At 35.2% G+C, this 16,379-nt stretch overlaps 1 protein-coding gene across 2 annotated transcripts; it reads right to left on the bottom strand.

Annotated features, from left to right (window-relative positions):
• Positions 1-10,525: 10,525 nt before the first annotated feature.
• LOC149188275 (putative LRR receptor-like serine/threonine-protein kinase At1g67720) lies at positions 10,526-15,840 on the bottom strand. 2 transcript variants are annotated; one of them, XM_089412975.1, is made up of 15 exons: positions 15,665-15,840; positions 14,935-15,484; positions 14,240-14,709; positions 14,034-14,160; positions 13,885-13,956; positions 13,495-13,563; positions 13,325-13,396; positions 13,148-13,219; positions 12,772-12,971; positions 12,436-12,644; positions 12,087-12,213; positions 11,873-11,941; positions 11,552-11,720; positions 11,284-11,416; positions 10,526-11,185 (listed from the first exon to the last, which is right to left on the bottom strand). In XM_089412975.1, exons 1-15 carry the CDS (start codon positions 15,738-15,740, stop codon positions 10,835-10,837), a joined length of 2,766 nt encoding a protein of 921 aa, XP_089269101.1. In that variant the 5' UTR covers positions 15,741-15,840; the 3' UTR covers positions 10,526-10,834. The 2 variants fall into 2 exon arrangements, with proteins under 2 accessions (XP_089269101.1, XP_089269100.1); XM_089412974.1 differs by having other exon boundaries at positions 10,527-11,185; positions 11,552-11,741.
• Between the last annotated feature and the right edge of the window lie 539 nt (positions 15,841-16,379).

The raw sequence follows: 16,379 nt of genomic DNA, 5'->3' as shown, positions 1-16,379 counted from the left end.
TCATAGAACTCCCTGTCATTTTCTTCATGTTTGTAGGTCTATCATACTCCTAGTGCACTCTTGATTTCATGCATAATATTTCATTTTTTATATCATATAAACTCAGTTTCACCCATATGCCTTCATCCATGTGGCTAGGAGGCCTATAGCTGCACCCTTAATCCTTTCTCCTAGCGGTTGGGCCTTAGACTAGGAAAACCTTCTTTGCTTGAATTAGAACTTTCCAAAAATCCTTGAACAACATCAGATGGTTATAATTCATGTCAATAATATTTCCTTCAACATTCAAGTGTCTTATATTCATTTTCTACAAATAATAAAAGGTGTTGAGATATCATGGACATTTTCACCCTCTGAATGGCAAGCCACTTCAGTCATCATCAATCAAGGCATCAACCTATCTATCATAATATTGTCATGGATCTACAACACTATTAAGTCATGGAGTCAAATTATATCATAGTCATCAAATATTCATCAAATGTTAGTGTCATACAATTAGGAAAAGTGAATCTCTATAATTCAAGGATCATAATCACAACATCACTTCTTTATCATTAAGCCAGGTCATCCATTTTTGTCACATTGTCAAATTTACCAAGCTTATCAAAACCAAGGTCAACAAAAAGATCTTGAATATAAATCTTATTGTTACACTTTTGTCATCAACGTTACCATGCTTATCACAAACATTAACAATAATATAAAGTCACAATATATCAAAATCAATGCATCTAGTCAACTTTATAAAATTAGGAAATTCATCCTATCTAAAATGTGAGATACTTTCCAAATATCAAGTGCACCAAAATATAACATGTACTAGAAATTACTTACTTTCATATGCATGCATGAGTAATTTATGAATGTTTTATTCTTGTCATAACACATGGCTTACCTTGTCATAAAATATTGCATCTATAATATTGACTGTAGTATACTTACATTGTAACATTCAGATACCTTTGTAACTTGTAGTTCCTATTTTTTATTAGCAGTTGTAGCACTTACATATTATAATTTATGCGTGCTATTTTGAAACCTTTTCATTATGTACCACCACGGCGTTTCTACTCACACTAGCTTTCTTTTCCTGCACCTTAGATAATTCTCAAGAAACATATACTTATCACATCTCATATGGAATTTATAAGTATTTAAATACTCAAAGATTCATGTAGGAAGTATAAAAAATTAAATCTAAACAAGAATAATGTCATGAATAAATAAATCTAAACGATACTTGTCTTTTAATAAGAGGTGATCATATCCCTCTTGAACCAACGTTAAATAATTATTACAATCTATTATCCACATAACAATGTTGTGCTGAAAATTTCCAATCGTCTTCATTAGCAACTAGGTCTAACTGAGATTATCCTATATAATCTTACATTTAACCTATCACAAGTGCTAGAACATCTTCTTACTGAGCATGCTAGGGTTTCAAGACTACATAACTCAAACCTTTTTCATACTCTAGGGTTTCTTCCAAACCATAACCTCATGTAATACATAAAACCTCAATAACCGAATTGCATCAGGCTTCCTTCAAACCCTAGAAATATTTTGGGTTTCCTCCATCTTCTCTTGCTTCCATCAATGGTGTCTTTACAAGGGTGATCTTCAATGACTTTTCTTTAACCCAACATTGATTCCATGGTAATTTTTCTTAGCGATATATTATTTTTTGCTTTATATAATTTCGTTTCATCATTTACATATTGAATTCACCCCACAAAATCATAACATCATTTCCAACATATACAATTATATAGAAATAAATATATCATCATCAATATAGTGGAATATAAAGAAACAATAGAAGAAAAACATTCACACATAGAGCCGATCGGATTGTTCAGAGACCAGGGAAAAACCCCACAAGGAGGAAACCCTTTTAAATTATTCTTCTTATTAGATTGTCATTGAATTTTTTATGAAAGAGAGAGTACAATAAAAAAATTATTTATCCACAAGGATATCTAACAAAATCAACCAAACAATATCAAAAAGATGAACCAAACAATAATACTAATTAATATCAATATTTAGAAGCCTAAAATTAACTTTCAACATCTGCGGCCAACTATCAGAATCTGCAGCCAATTGTTATATGAAACCCTAAGTCCCTACAACCTAGAGAGAGATATGTGCATGTGGATGAAACGTTCCAGCCACACGGATAGGCTTTCATGTGTGCGACTGCAGTCAGAAATTTCATGTGGAAACCCCATGGCTACTAACCAAAAACTCTAATCACACATGCGAGCTTTAGACTTTGCAATTTCGGACCTGCGTGAACAATCTTCCACGAACCAACTTCAGGCTTATGCAAGCCAAACCAAAGAAGAGATAAGACTAGAGTACTTGATGATGATCTCCGAATGAGGGTCACTTGACTTGTATTTATAGCCATCCAAGGGTGCCCAATTTCTTTTTGGGTCGACCTGTACTTTTGTGCACATGTGGGTTTCCATATTAAATATATATTTTACCTTAAACAAATTAAATTTTTTGAAGGGATAGGAGAAGTATTTCATGATGAGGAAGGTTGTCCAAAGGAGGGAATTTGTCCCTGAGCTGCCAAATTAAAATTTCAAAACCAAGCAAGGAATGTTTGAGTGGTTGGTGATGCCATTTGGGCTTTGCGATGCCCCAACTACATTCATGAGGAGCTTTTAGTGGGGAGGAAAGCAAAAAAGGCTTTTGACACCTTAAATATCAGCTCACCATCAGTACTATTCTTGCTAGACCTTCAACAATCATTCGAGATTGAGAAAAATGCCAATGGTTATGCCATGGGTGTAGTATTGATGCAACATCAAAAACTAGTTTATTACCATTTTGAAACTTTCTCTCATGCTATTGTAAACTATCCCACATATGACAAAGAGTTTTATTCCTTGGTCCAAAGTGTCAAGAAACAAAGACATTACTTGATAGGGAAGGAGACTATCATACATACAAACCACCAACCTTTATAATATCTCAAACAAAGTTTTAGCAGACTCGTCACTTCAGGTGGAAGGGATTCCTCTAGCAGTTCCATTTGGTGATCAAGTATAAGAAGGATACTAGTAGCAAAGTGGAAGATATTATTTCTAGGCCTCCTATTTCTACATCTATTATTTTAGAGAATGTTTCTTTACCTCATGATACCTACGTTGAATAGTATGCTACTAATGAAAATTTTAAATAAATTTATGAGAAGCTAACCCATGGACCATAAGTGAGAACTACCATTTTATAGGATAAGTTACTCTACCATCTTGGCAAACTATGTATTCCTACAAGTGAAAGAGTCCATGTAATTTGAAAAGTTCAAACTTCTCTTGTGTCTCGACACTTTGGTATAGGAAAAACTATGTCTCCTTTAAAGAGGTTTTGTTATTGACTTCAGATGAAAGAAATTGTAACAAAATATATAAAGGGGTGTGTGATGTACTTCAATTGTAAGCCCATTAATAAAAAATTGGGGTTTTACACAACACTCTATGTTCCTTCTCATCCCTCGGGGAGTATTTCCATGGATTTTGTAGGTAGGTTTCCTTTGCCAAGAAGGGTTCATGACTAGTTGTATGTAGTGGTGGATAGGTTTAGCAAGATGTGTGTCTTGATTCCATGTAAGAAACAAGTTATTGTTGAGAAGACTCCACAACTTTTATTTTAACATGTATGGGTTCATTTTGGGCTACCCACATCCATTTGTTTAGATCATGACTCTCGATTCCTTGAAGGGTTTTGGAAAATCTTTTGGAAGATGATGGACACCAAGATAAAGACAAATACGACATTCCATCCACATACTGGTAGATAGAAAAAGATTCTCAACAAAATAGTGTTAATTTAATCCAAGGGTATTTCCACAAGAATCCTAAGTTGTGGGATGAACATATACATTATGTTCATCATGCATACAATAGGATTTGCACTCTTCTACTCAAATTTCACCATTTGATACATGCATTGGGTACCTGCCAAAACATCTCTTATATCTGATCTTTGGGAAATATGAGGATTCTAGTGACAAAGTGATGAATACAAAGCTCACAAGTTCATTTAGTGAATCCAAATGATTCATCCAACAGTGCAGGAATTTAAAAAAAAAATCAAGTATAGGATAAAACCCAACATGACAAAGACATTTTGGTTCACTAGTTCTAAGTTGGAGAAATAATATGGCTTCACATCAACAAGGACAGGATGAAGGGAGAAGATATGAAGTTGAAACCAATTATATATGGTCCATTAATCATCTTAGAAAACATTGGAACACATGCTTATCGTATTGATATTCCCAACATATATGAAGATGTATCCCATAGTCAATGTTGAGAACTTGAAACTCTATGAACCTCATATGGTCATGGAACTTGAGGAGAGTGGTCAAATTCCATCAACATATGGTTTTTCTTCAGAGTTCTTGGACAAGTTTCATGAAGATATCATCCTAGACAGGAAAATGAAGAGTTTGCGATGGGGAGATGTGGAGTACCTTCGATTTGGTTTCGAAGCAATTCATTCAAAATGAATGATGGATTGAAAAGTAGAAAGTGAGGGAAAATATCTCTCACTTTCATATTGATTGATAAGAATTTTGAAGGCCCAAAAGCCTCTCAGTGGGGAGGATTGATCTAGGAGGATCCCAAAAGGCCAAAAATTTGAAGTCGTCAAAACATAGTGAAATCGACATCAATTTGTATTTCTTGCCAAGTCGGTTCCAATGGCGCAAATGGAACCTCAATCCAAGTCTATATGCAAATATTATGCCTAGTCAAAATTTTGGTCAAATTTTGGAAAAATCAAAGGTTGATTGGGTAGTCTATACTACTAGCATTAGCATGGTGATGTGGTAGACATGATATAATGCCAAGTGGATGAGTTCCTATTTGACATGTGACACCTTGGTATTGGACAATTAAACTTGGGCAAAAACCAAATAAATGGTCAAGCTCTAAATTGATCTAGCAATGGATAACTTTAGAAATCCGGTCAAAATTTGGTATAACTGCTAAAATAGACAATTAAATATGGCAAACCCTGGATAAAAATGGTGGCAGGTTTAGCTATTGGTCAAAATAGCGACAACCCCCAAACTTGGCGACTGGTATACTAAATATGATGGACATGCAACACATTATCTATCTATCTATCTATCTATCTATCTATATATATATATATATATATATATATATATATATATATATATATATATATATATATATATATATATATATATATATATATATATATATATATATATATATATATATATATATATATATATGTGACACCTTATATACATGCGACACATGTGGCTGGTACACAAACACACACACATAAACACAAAACAATGGGCACAATGTTTTACCCTACAATCCCCAATGAGGAAATGAATTGACATATATCCGCTAACTTGGACCGCCAATGGTCTTGTTGGAGTATCCATCGATGACCTATGTATTTAAACCCTTCGTGACATAGATTTGGGTGACCATGGCATAGCGGAACAATGTCGTGAAATGGAGAGAAGGCAAGGAGGAATGCTAAATGGAGGAACCATGCGGGTGAGCAGAGCCAAACCTAGAAAACCCCAGCAAGGCAAAAATCTTGAGATTCGAATATTCTATGGTATATTCTAGGGAATATTCTCAGTATATTCTATCTATTATGGAAATTCAAATATTCTTAAGGGGTTCAAAATTGATAGTGTCAGAGCCCGGTTGACTTTATAATTATTTTACTCAGAATTTCACAAGGAATTCACTGGTCTAGTCAAATTTGGGATTTGAGCAACCCATTTTCAGGTCAGTCCAAGAAGTGAGGTATCAAGATGTATTTTTCCATGTACTTGCCTTTCATTTTGCTGGGATAATGTAGAGGTCCTTCTACTTTGAAGCTAGGCACACAGATGTAACTCACACATTGTGAGTGAACTCTGTTATCAAATATTGGTATATTGTCTTTATTATTTATGTTTATGTTGCTTATTCATGATTGTTGCATTATTGGTTTTACATGCTCTTTTAAACATCACTAGAGAAAATATCTTGGATGAGTAATCTATTTGTAATAGACTACATTTTTATTATTCTCATTTTTCATTGTTCAACATTGTTAGTCACTTTGCATTCAAATGAGCTAATAGAAAACAACTACCATTGAAAATTACATGGGGTTTCACACTCCATAAGTCACAATGCTATTATTAATATTGGAAAGCAAGAGAGACAAGATATGATGTTTAATACAATAGCACAAGTTAAAGATTTGAATAGTCTACGATTCCAACCACCCTTTTCATATGATGATATGAAAAGATGACAAAACGAACAGGTGTGATACTAAGAACAATAGAAGAAATTAGTTTGAGAATGATCACAATGAAGACTTTGCAATTAACTAAATTCTTATTATTCATGTGTTCTATCATTCAATACAATTATATTGTGACTTTGGATTCAAAATTTTTATTTATCATTTTTCATTATTCAAATTATTAAGAGTCTTTATCATCTCAACAAATTAAAATTAAATTACCACATTAATCATAGACATATTTAACATATTTAAAATGATTAGAATAATTAAATGTTAAACAAATTTTGTGTGACTGCGCATGATTGAAAATAACCTAGATCCATCTTAATATGGGATCTATCAAGTACCGAGAGGGATGAAATCTCTAGAGATGCAAACCTTTCCTTAAGTTTTGCACTCATAAAAGAGGTTTGCACCTTACCAGATTTGATCCCTCTCGAAGCTTGATAGATATGAGACTAAAATGGATCTAAATTGTTATTTACTAAAAAATCTAAACACACCCTATCCCTACCAGCATCACTTGCAATGACAAATCGACTTAAAACCCAATTCATTGAGGTTAGTATGTAAAGTTTGATATATTGTGTTTACTACATCCCTCATGGAGTTGCATCACAATGCTATGTGACGCCTAACAAAATCCTACACTTCTTTATATTTTTTTGGTGTCTTCATTGAAGAAGGTTTTCTTTGACTAGCAAAGCTCTCTAAAGGACACTATGAGCATTCGCATCCCTATTCCCATTACATATAATGTAAGGTTTTGTAATTTTTTATCACTTCAGCTCTGGTGCAACCTTATTTGTGCACCACTTATTTCCTATATATTCATGAGCTTAAATATTTTGAACTAAATGAGCTTTACATGTGTAAAACGAGTTGTTGAAACAACATGGCTTAGAGTTGAAACGATAAATGCATCACTAATCCAGACTCATGACCACGAAGTTTCGTTCACCTTCTTTCTCAAAGAAGAATTGTTCACCCGGTGTTGAGGACTTCGGCAACACGCAATGACATTGACAATAGAGATTGACACTGAGGAAGAATCATCACTAATCCAGACTCATGACCACGAAGTTTTGTTCACCTTCTTTTTCAAGGAAGGATTGTGCATCTGGTGTTGAGGACTCTGGCAACACGCAATGGCATTGACAATAGAGAATGGAACCAGAGGAAAAATCATTACTCGTAACAATACTAACATTTATGTTTAAAATTCATAAAAGAAATTACCAATGAAATTAAAAATAGATTATTTATATTAATATTTTTTTTTAAATTTATTAAAATAAAATAGATATGTCGGGAGAGTTGAAACGATAAAAGCATAATGAATCCAGAGTCAAAGATAAATTGAAGTAACTTGAAGGCTGGGGTTTTGCGCAATGAAGAAGGTTTGCTCCCCTGCGTTCGAAGGCAACGAAGGATTGTCCACCTGACGTTGAGAACTTTGGCAATAGGGAATGTCAGTACATGAAAAATCAAAGCCTCTACTATATTGTTTATCTGAAATTTATAAAAAATATAAATAAAAATAAATTGTTTAATTAAATATTTATTTTGGTTTAGAAAGTCGAACAAATTTATTTGGGTTATTTAAATTCACTTAGCGTTGCAGGTGATTGCAGTTATGCATCAGAAAATATTTAAGGATCAACATGAAAAATTAAAAAGATTAATAATGATTAAATAAAATTACTGAGGATCAATATGAAAATTTAAAAAGATTAATAATTATCAAATAAAATTATGGAGTAGAGAGGAATTTACACTGGTATTAAGGGATGTGTAGGGATGTGTATTGATGGGTATTTTTTTATATAAAAATAATAAAAATTAAAATAAAAAATCATGTTTGGAATAGAAAAATAATATCTATTATAATAAACAAAATATATGTTGTAAAATAATTAGAAATAAAAAATGTGTGATTAAAATGTTTAAACTTTATATTTTTAAAAATTATTTTATATATATTGAAAAACTATTGTTAAAATAAAATATTTTAATGTTGTTTAAAAAAATATTAAAATATTTTAATATCAATGAATATTAACATATACTTAAAAATAATCATTTTAATAAAAAATAAATTTTCACTGTTAAAAAAAAAAATTTTCACTGTTAAAAAATCTTATATATATTATATAACATTTTTAATGGATGGTAGCTGGCTATCATTTCAGGATGATCCAAGGTGGAACGCATTACAAACTATATTACGACAGGATCATGATGAAGCGACTGCATCAGAAAGGAATGATTAGTCGCCTCCTGATTATGGATAGGAGGGGAAAAGACAGGACAATTAATGTTGGACTAGGGCGTATGAAGAAGCGAGTATATGGAATTAAAGTCATGGACGGTGAGTTTAATCAAACCATGGGAGGAATGATCATCCCAAGGAGGAAAGTGGGTAAGGTATCGAGGACGAGAGGTGGCAGCGTCAGAGAGACAGCGTACGTCTCACATCATGATCCAGTAAATGAGACGCGTATTAATGAAGAGGACAGGCAGAAACGAAGTTTCAAGAAGAAAAGGTGGCCGAGCAGGGATACATTAGTGTTTGCATGCAGTCGAACGGAGAAAAGGAAGAAACCAGGAGTGAACTGCAGCAAAGAGAGGGGGAGAGTTACGAATTTGCAACAGACGAAGGCAAGCAACATGGCCGTGAACCAAGACAGACCAGGGAGAAGGCAGGTGGACGCGAAGCAAGGGGGCGAATTTAGACAAGAAAGGAAAGAGTCTTGTAGAGGAAACCTTACAGAGGATTTATCTTGACATCCCGGACGAGTCGGAGGAAGAGTTTGATATACGAGACTACATTTCAGATGAGGAGCCACGTCGGGCAACAGGTGGGAAAGTAGGTAAGTGGAAGCAGAACAACAATGAAACGGGAGATAGGGAAGATAAGAATGAGGGTCAGGAAGATGACGAAGAGGGAGCGGGTGGAAGACGCGGAAGGAGCAGAGGAATGCGAGGACGTGGTAACCAGAGGGGTAGAGGGAGGACTGGCGGATGCGGAGGTAGAGGGAGCAGGGCTCAAAGATCTGAATATGAGGAGGGATCAGCTAGTGAGGTCAGAGGCAGAAAAAGAGGGAAGAAAGATATGAGGAAAAAATTGCAAGAGGCAGAGGAAGCATATCTTCATGAAACAAACCCAAATATCAGAAGAATTATTGACCACTTAGAGGAAGAGGCCATGCAGGAAATTTCAGACCCTGAAATGGAGGATTGGGAGCGGTTTATCCCTGACCCGGGGCACACAAGAGGAAGAATGTCTTTGTACAAGCAGTCATTACATGTTTATTGGGGAATGAAGAGATTATTGGGCAAATCTATGGAACAGGTGGCCATGGAGATGGTGGAATTGGCTCAAGGATTCCCCACCCTCAAAAGGGAGCTGAAGAATATCGAGGTTACTCTTCTTATGCAAGACAGAAAGATGGACAAGATTCTGCAGATGTTTAAAGCGAGTGGAATGGAGATCAAGGCAGAGAGCGGACCCAAGCCAGATACAATGAATCAGTAGGATATGGAATTGATGCAAGGAGGTTTTTATCTATTTCTTTTTGTTTTTTTGTAATCTTGGATGGTAATGCTTCAAAGAAAAAACAGTTTGATTGTAGAAACAATAGCTGGGCTTTTTGCATGGTTAGATAGACTGGTCATATACTTTTTTTGGATGGTTGTTAAAAACCTTCGATGGTCACCCGGTTTCCCTTATCAGTAATAGAATAAGCATCAGTTTACAAAAAAAAAACATTTTTAAATACAATTTAAATAATAAAAAATAATACATTATATTTTACACTCTACAAAAATTTACATGTGAAAAAATTTGATATTTCGCTTTTCTCATATTAAATCCTTACTCCACATAAATGTATACTGATTTAAAATATATAATAATTATAAATCATGAATTAACTATTTAGTTAACTAAATAATAATATCATTCTATAAAATTATCACGATTAAAAAAAACAATTTGCAAAATTATAAAAAATAATTTGCAAAATTATTCTAAAGCATTAAAAAGAGTCGTACAAATTAAAAAAAAATAACAAAACTTAACAATGGAATTTTAAAAATATCCATATATAAATTATTTTTATAACTAACAAAAATATTAAATAATGTTATGCTTTTGGAAAAAATAAGAAACCGGAAATCAAAATCAATTTGAACTCTCTAAAATAATACCAGGCCTTAAGAGTGCACTATTAAAGATTACAGTTCATTAATTGTAAGAGCAATTTGACATACTTCAATAACAATGTCACAGTAAGAGCTATTTTTCGCTTCTTTTCATGGTTAAGACGCAAATAAATTATAAAGCAGAGTTGGAAAACAGGTTTTTAATAACAGCAAACAGGTCTATGCGACCACACCGAAGGGAAGGAGCTTTTCGCTGGCCTAATCCAACGTCACTTAGCGTGGCGATCTCCCGACTTAATGCTTTACTGGTCCACACTCTGACTATATCCATCACGTGAACTTATCATCCTTCTGAAGGTACTGTAGGTCCGTTGGAAATGCTCGTAACCGAGTCAATTTCTTTGGGTCCACTGGAATCTGGAGATAAACAGGCTGAACTGGCACCCAATTCTCCATATTCGACATCAATCTCTGAAATCTTATCCTCTTCGAGTTTCATAGCCTCTTTGAGCTCTGCCACTACCTCACTGAGGCTCGGCCTAGACGATGGTCGGGCCTGAACACATCCGATCGCTAATTTTGCAACGACAGTGATGGATTTGATGTCGTAATTTCTGCGTAGCCTCTTGTCTATGATTTCCGCCATTTCCGCCATTTTGCCAGAGTTTTCATCCATGTTCACATACGGGGTCACCTATAATACATACAAGGATAATTATCATTCAAGAAGATGCACCAGCATATCATTTTGGCGAATTCTAATAAACGTGATACGATAATCATAGTGCTTACCCATCTAATAAGGTTCAGTTGTTCTGCAGGTAGTTTTGCATTTATGGGCTGTCTACCACAAATGATCTCCAGCAAAACTACACCAAAACTATACACATCGCTCTTCTCCGTCAAAGTTTGAGTACTAAAATACCTGTAAAAACACCCGGTCAAAACTGTAACTTAGCTAAGCAGTTTCAACAAAAATGAATTACGTCTGCTATTAGCAAATAATCTATAAAATGCTGGAGCATCAAGAATAGTGCAAAGACGTGTATGCGTGATATACTCTGGATCCAGGTATCCCAGGGTTCCTTTCACGGTAGTGATAATATGAGAGACTTCCCCATCAATTGTCCTTCTCGAAAGACCGAAATCGGCCAGTTTTCCGTGGAAATTCTTGTCTAGAAGGATGTTAGCCGTCTTGATATCCCTGTGAATTATCTTTGGTGTGCAACCTACATGGAGGTACTCCAGTCCTTCAAACAGAAGTAGCAGGTGGTTGAGATAAAGAATATGGTAATCAACAGATATTGTGAACGAGGCCATCGTTAACCCTTTTTAGGTCTGCATAAGATATGATAAAATTTACTTGAGGGAAAAAAGTTACCACTGGCTGCATCTAGAGCTATTTTGAGCCTGGTTTTCCAATTTAGCTGAGAAACTTCTGCGGTAGGACCTGGAAGAAAAAATTAATAAAGACAAGTTTTCTCTACTTTGGTTAATTAATATTTAATTATATGCGCCAGTTAGCATATTAAAGTTCCGCTGCTTTGGTTATTTAATATGATCTAATATGACATTTCTCTCAGTAACATATTTACCATAAAGATGATCCCGTAAGGACCCTCCAGGCATGTGCTCATAGACAAGCATGAGTTCTCTTGATTCATTATTGTAGCCTAGTAATGACACCAAGTTCTTATGGTGCACTCTAGAAAGAAGATCAACCTGCCCATCAAGTGAAGCCACGCATAAAGCTTACTTCATATGTATTATTTGTACTTTTCTCTGATTACACGTGAGAGTAGCCTACCATGAATTTCACTTCAAATGTATTACTTGCATTTTTTTTCTGATTACACATGAGAGTAGCCTAAACACTAAAATTCATTATGGTAGCCTAGTAATGACACCAAGTTCCTATGGTAGCATGTATTACATGCTCATTACCTCAGTCAGGAACTCCTGAACTCCTTGCTTGGAGAGCCGGGAGAGCACTTTTACCGCTATATCTCTCTTTTGCTCCAATTTACCAAAGAAAACCGATCCAAAACCGCCTTGCCCAATCTTGTGACTGAAATTTTGAGTGGCTGCTACTATCTCTTGTAGAGTAAAGGCCCGAAATTTTGTTGTATTTGGCACTATAATCATCGAGTTGTCTGCACTTTATCCATCAAAGTTAAATTAACAGTCTTAGATTTCTTTTTTCCGGGGGGGACTCCTACAGTTCACCTACAGTCCTACTCCGTGTCACATAAAAATCGTAAATTTCAAAATATTCCTGACCTTCCTCCACGACTTGTTTTGATTCCCTTTCCACCCTGCTGCTCTGTAATCTTCTCCTGGATCTCTTGCGATGCTCAACAATGCCTACTGCCAACACTAAAGCAATGACTAAGCTTCCAGTTATTGTTGTTCCCAGGATAAGCCTCAGTTTATTGTTCTTTGAATATGATGGGATATATAGGTAGTGGTTCCCAGAATATCTGCAGCACATCAAACGAACGACACTTGGCCAAGTCGATTCAGTTGCATTTCTGTCTGCAGCACTCGTTGCAACGTTCGTAGAGAAAATAGTAAAAAGATAATTCTGAATCTGCAAATAATAAAATGCAAATCTGCGGTTGTATACGAGAAATACAAGCAGTGAAAGTTAGATTACCTGATTTTCAATGACTTCTTGCAGAGAAGTTGCGCAGGCAATACACCAGTGAAATTGTTGTTGTCTATAAACCTGTGAAATTGCTGTTCTCTATAAACCTGTTTCCATAACAGTAAAAAGAAAGAAAGGGTTGCTGTATGATTCTACTACAGAATAAAGGAACGAGAGAGAACGTACAGTTCTCTAAGGTTTTTGAGTCCAGACAGCCAGTCTGGAACGTTACCGGTCAAGCTGTTGTCTTGTAGATGTCTGCACGATAAGCGAATTAAATGGATGCGTTGTTAAAATGATTATTCATTCTCGTTTATAGAAAATCGTTAGGCTTATATTGAGAAGAAGGTACTTACAGTCTTTCCAACTTGGTTAAATTGGAAATATTCGGCAATGGTCCCGTCAGATGGTTGTTCTCAAGTGACCTGGTAGTGTTAATACGAAGATATGAGTCACACTTCCAGTGTCCTCCTTAAAGACAGGCTATTTTCCCTTCATAATCCCTTCGCCATGAATGGATGAAAGTAATCAACTCTCGCACAGTCAATTTTATTTTACAATTAACAAGTTTTGTAAATATCCGAACAACAGTCTGAATCTCATTTCAACCGAAAGATGGACATGATTTCATGTCTGTCATCAGGATAAAAATTTTGACTTCCGAGAATATTCGAAATCACCATGTATATTTTCTTGATAAAAAATATAAGTTACTGGCATGCACAGAAGGATATAATTCTACTTACAAGTTAACTAATGAGGTCAATTGTCCAATAGCTTGAGGTACCGATCCTGTAAGATTCATTCCCGACAAATTCCTGACAAGAAGATGAAGTTATAATTTTGCACTTTCTGCTTATTGGTTTAAAATATAAATTATAAAAAATGAGGTTACATTTGCAAAATCCTTCTAACTGGAGTGCTTTTATCACAGCCGATTCCATCCCAGGAGATTACATAGCACGGATCAGAAATCCAACTTTTTATGTCAAACCTCTGTTGGATAGCTTTAAGAGCTTCAACTGCAGGGTAAACACCAATTAGTTAGGCTTAATATCATCCATTTCAATAAGAAGAGTGTTATAGATAAAGGGCGCTTACTATCCGCTGAATATGTTGGGGGTCCCGTATCAACAACCCCATAGTACTCCAGTGAGTTGAGCATAGAATAAAGGGTCGAATTGTCGGGCGGCACAATTTTCACATCCAAATCGCCAGGGGTGCTGATCGAGAATGCTAGCTCTATGGCCGAATAATTTCGCTCCAGAGTAACGGCATCCAATCTTGGTTGATTATTTATATAAATGGAAAAAGATCTTGCATCAGTTATATTCGGCGGCTGTATCTCTGCAAAATATAAGAGCAGTAATGAATTGACCCTTTCTGCTGTTCCGATGAGAACTATATCTAGTGAGGCGGCCCTGGTCATGGTTTCCACCGCCGTTTGCATCACAACAGGCGGAGGAACGTTTGGCGTATTATTTGTTGAAATGGGTATTTGCGACCTTACAGGAGTTGTATTTTCTAATGGAGGAGATGTCCACAGGCGGTCGAACTCGTCTTGTGGATACCTGTTTAAATGACAAGCAAAAATGTTCAGAATACGGACAAAATAGTTATCACAGTTTCTCAACGGGAGTCCAAAAAAAATTGCGGTTCACGTAGGAAGCATATCTCGATTATGCTAATTGGTAATTAAAAATTCTACTTCATTTGTGTCTGACGCTAAATTCTACTTCCTTCGCGTATATGAAGCTTAGATCTGGGTAGTGACCATAGCTACTTTAAACAATTACCTGATCAATGAATTATTTGCACCAAGCGCATATCTTGCTAGTAAACTCAACATTGTTCCTGGCTTAGCCTGTTGATACATGCCATTCCTGAGGGTCCTCAATTCGATAGCAGAGATAAAGGGATCGTTGTTTTCCGAGGTTCTGATCAAGCAAATATACAGCAATCTGCCAGAACTGACCAACACTTCTTCATAACTGATTGGATAAGTTGAATTCTTTGTCATTGGTATGTTATTCACAGCCAACATACCGAGTGTCTCAATAGAAAAAGAGAAATCCAAGCTTGAGAAACTTTGAAATCCGCTGTAGTTTCCAAACCATAATCTTAAGAGGTAAGGCACATTGGCAATCAGAGGCAATTGATAGCAAGACTTGTTGAAAGGCTTTGGGAAAAAGCGTCGACTATGCAAGTACGAAAAATAGGCTTGTTGAGTGGTGTTTCCTATGTTTTCTACCTCGCCCACCTCTATGTAATTAGCATCAGGAACCCATGCTATATCATTTTCATCGGTATAATTTGTTTGCCCTCCACAATCGATACTGAGAAATCCTGTTACCTCAAAGGATATCTTGTCACACAAAGTAATACATAAACTTGAAACAAGCGATGAGCACTGATTAAAAATAAAAACAACATAAAATAAAGTACCATACGAAAATTAATGAAACTCAACAATTATGCCCAAAAAGATCGGCGACCTGAAATTTTTATAAAGATAGAATTAATCACCTGGTTGAGCAATAACAGAGAGTAAACGAAATAACAGGCTGACAGCCACCAAGCTAGACCCTTTGCCGCAACTCATTTTACTATGTTTATTTTAAAACTACAAAAATTCTAACATCGAAAAGAGAGGCATCGCAGGCAAAAACCGAAAGGGGTGCATATCGCAACTGGGAAGCGTTTGGACTAGTCCTGATATCTGTGATATTTGTTTATCATGGATCAAATATCGGGCCGGCTGAAGAGTCGAGAGGGTGCTATGTGTCTTGTTTGATCGTGACTTGTTAAGGGGCACGAGCACATCCAAACGAAGAAAAAATAAAATTTGTGGGGCTGATTTTGGGCGGTTAGTCACGCAAGATTATCCTGTGGCTAGTACAGTTCAAAAAGTCAAAATTGATTTTGGGTGGTTAATTGTACTTCCCTATTCAATTCATAATAAGTGGGAAAATAATTATAAAAAATAATTAATTATTATTATTATTATTATTTAAAAATAATATAATTTAAATAATATACATTTGAAATATTTTTTTATTTTAATATGTAAATAGTTTGTATTACATTCTAATGTGTCAATGTTATGTGTCTCAATACCACATGCTCAAAAAATCAAAGTCACTTCATATGTTACTAGTTTATATCGCATATTCTTTTAATTAATCAATTTAATTAAAAAGGAAAAAGGGACATAATTACTTTTTAGATAAATTTCACTAAG

This window comes from Pinus tabuliformis, chromosome 3_1 (genome assembly GCF_031772625.1).
Source record: "Pinus tabuliformis cultivar Carrire ecotype Pingquan chromosome 3_1, CPIR1, whole genome shotgun sequence".
Classification (NCBI taxonomy): Eukaryota; Viridiplantae; Streptophyta; class Pinopsida; order Pinales; family Pinaceae; genus Pinus; species Pinus tabuliformis.
The sequence above is the reverse complement of the archived record's forward strand: the minus strand, read 5'-3'. Positions and strand labels throughout refer to the sequence as shown.

What these genes read in the sequence shown, in the direction of transcription:
- LOC149188275 (XM_089412974.1), bottom strand. Translation starts at nt 15,740, where the DNA reads ATGAGTTGCGGCAAAGGGTCTAGCTTGGTGGCTGTCAGCCTGTTATTT. An exon ending in CCCAACATATTCAGCGGATA is followed by an intron (nt 14,161 to 14,239) that starts GTAAGCGCCCTT and finishes TTTACCCTGCAG; the next exon opens with TTGAAGCTCTTAAAGCTATC. An exon ending in CTGGGATACCTGGATCCAGA is followed by an intron (nt 11,417 to 11,551) that starts GTATATCACGCA and finishes GTGTTTTTACAG; the next exon opens with GTATTTTAGTACTCAAACTT.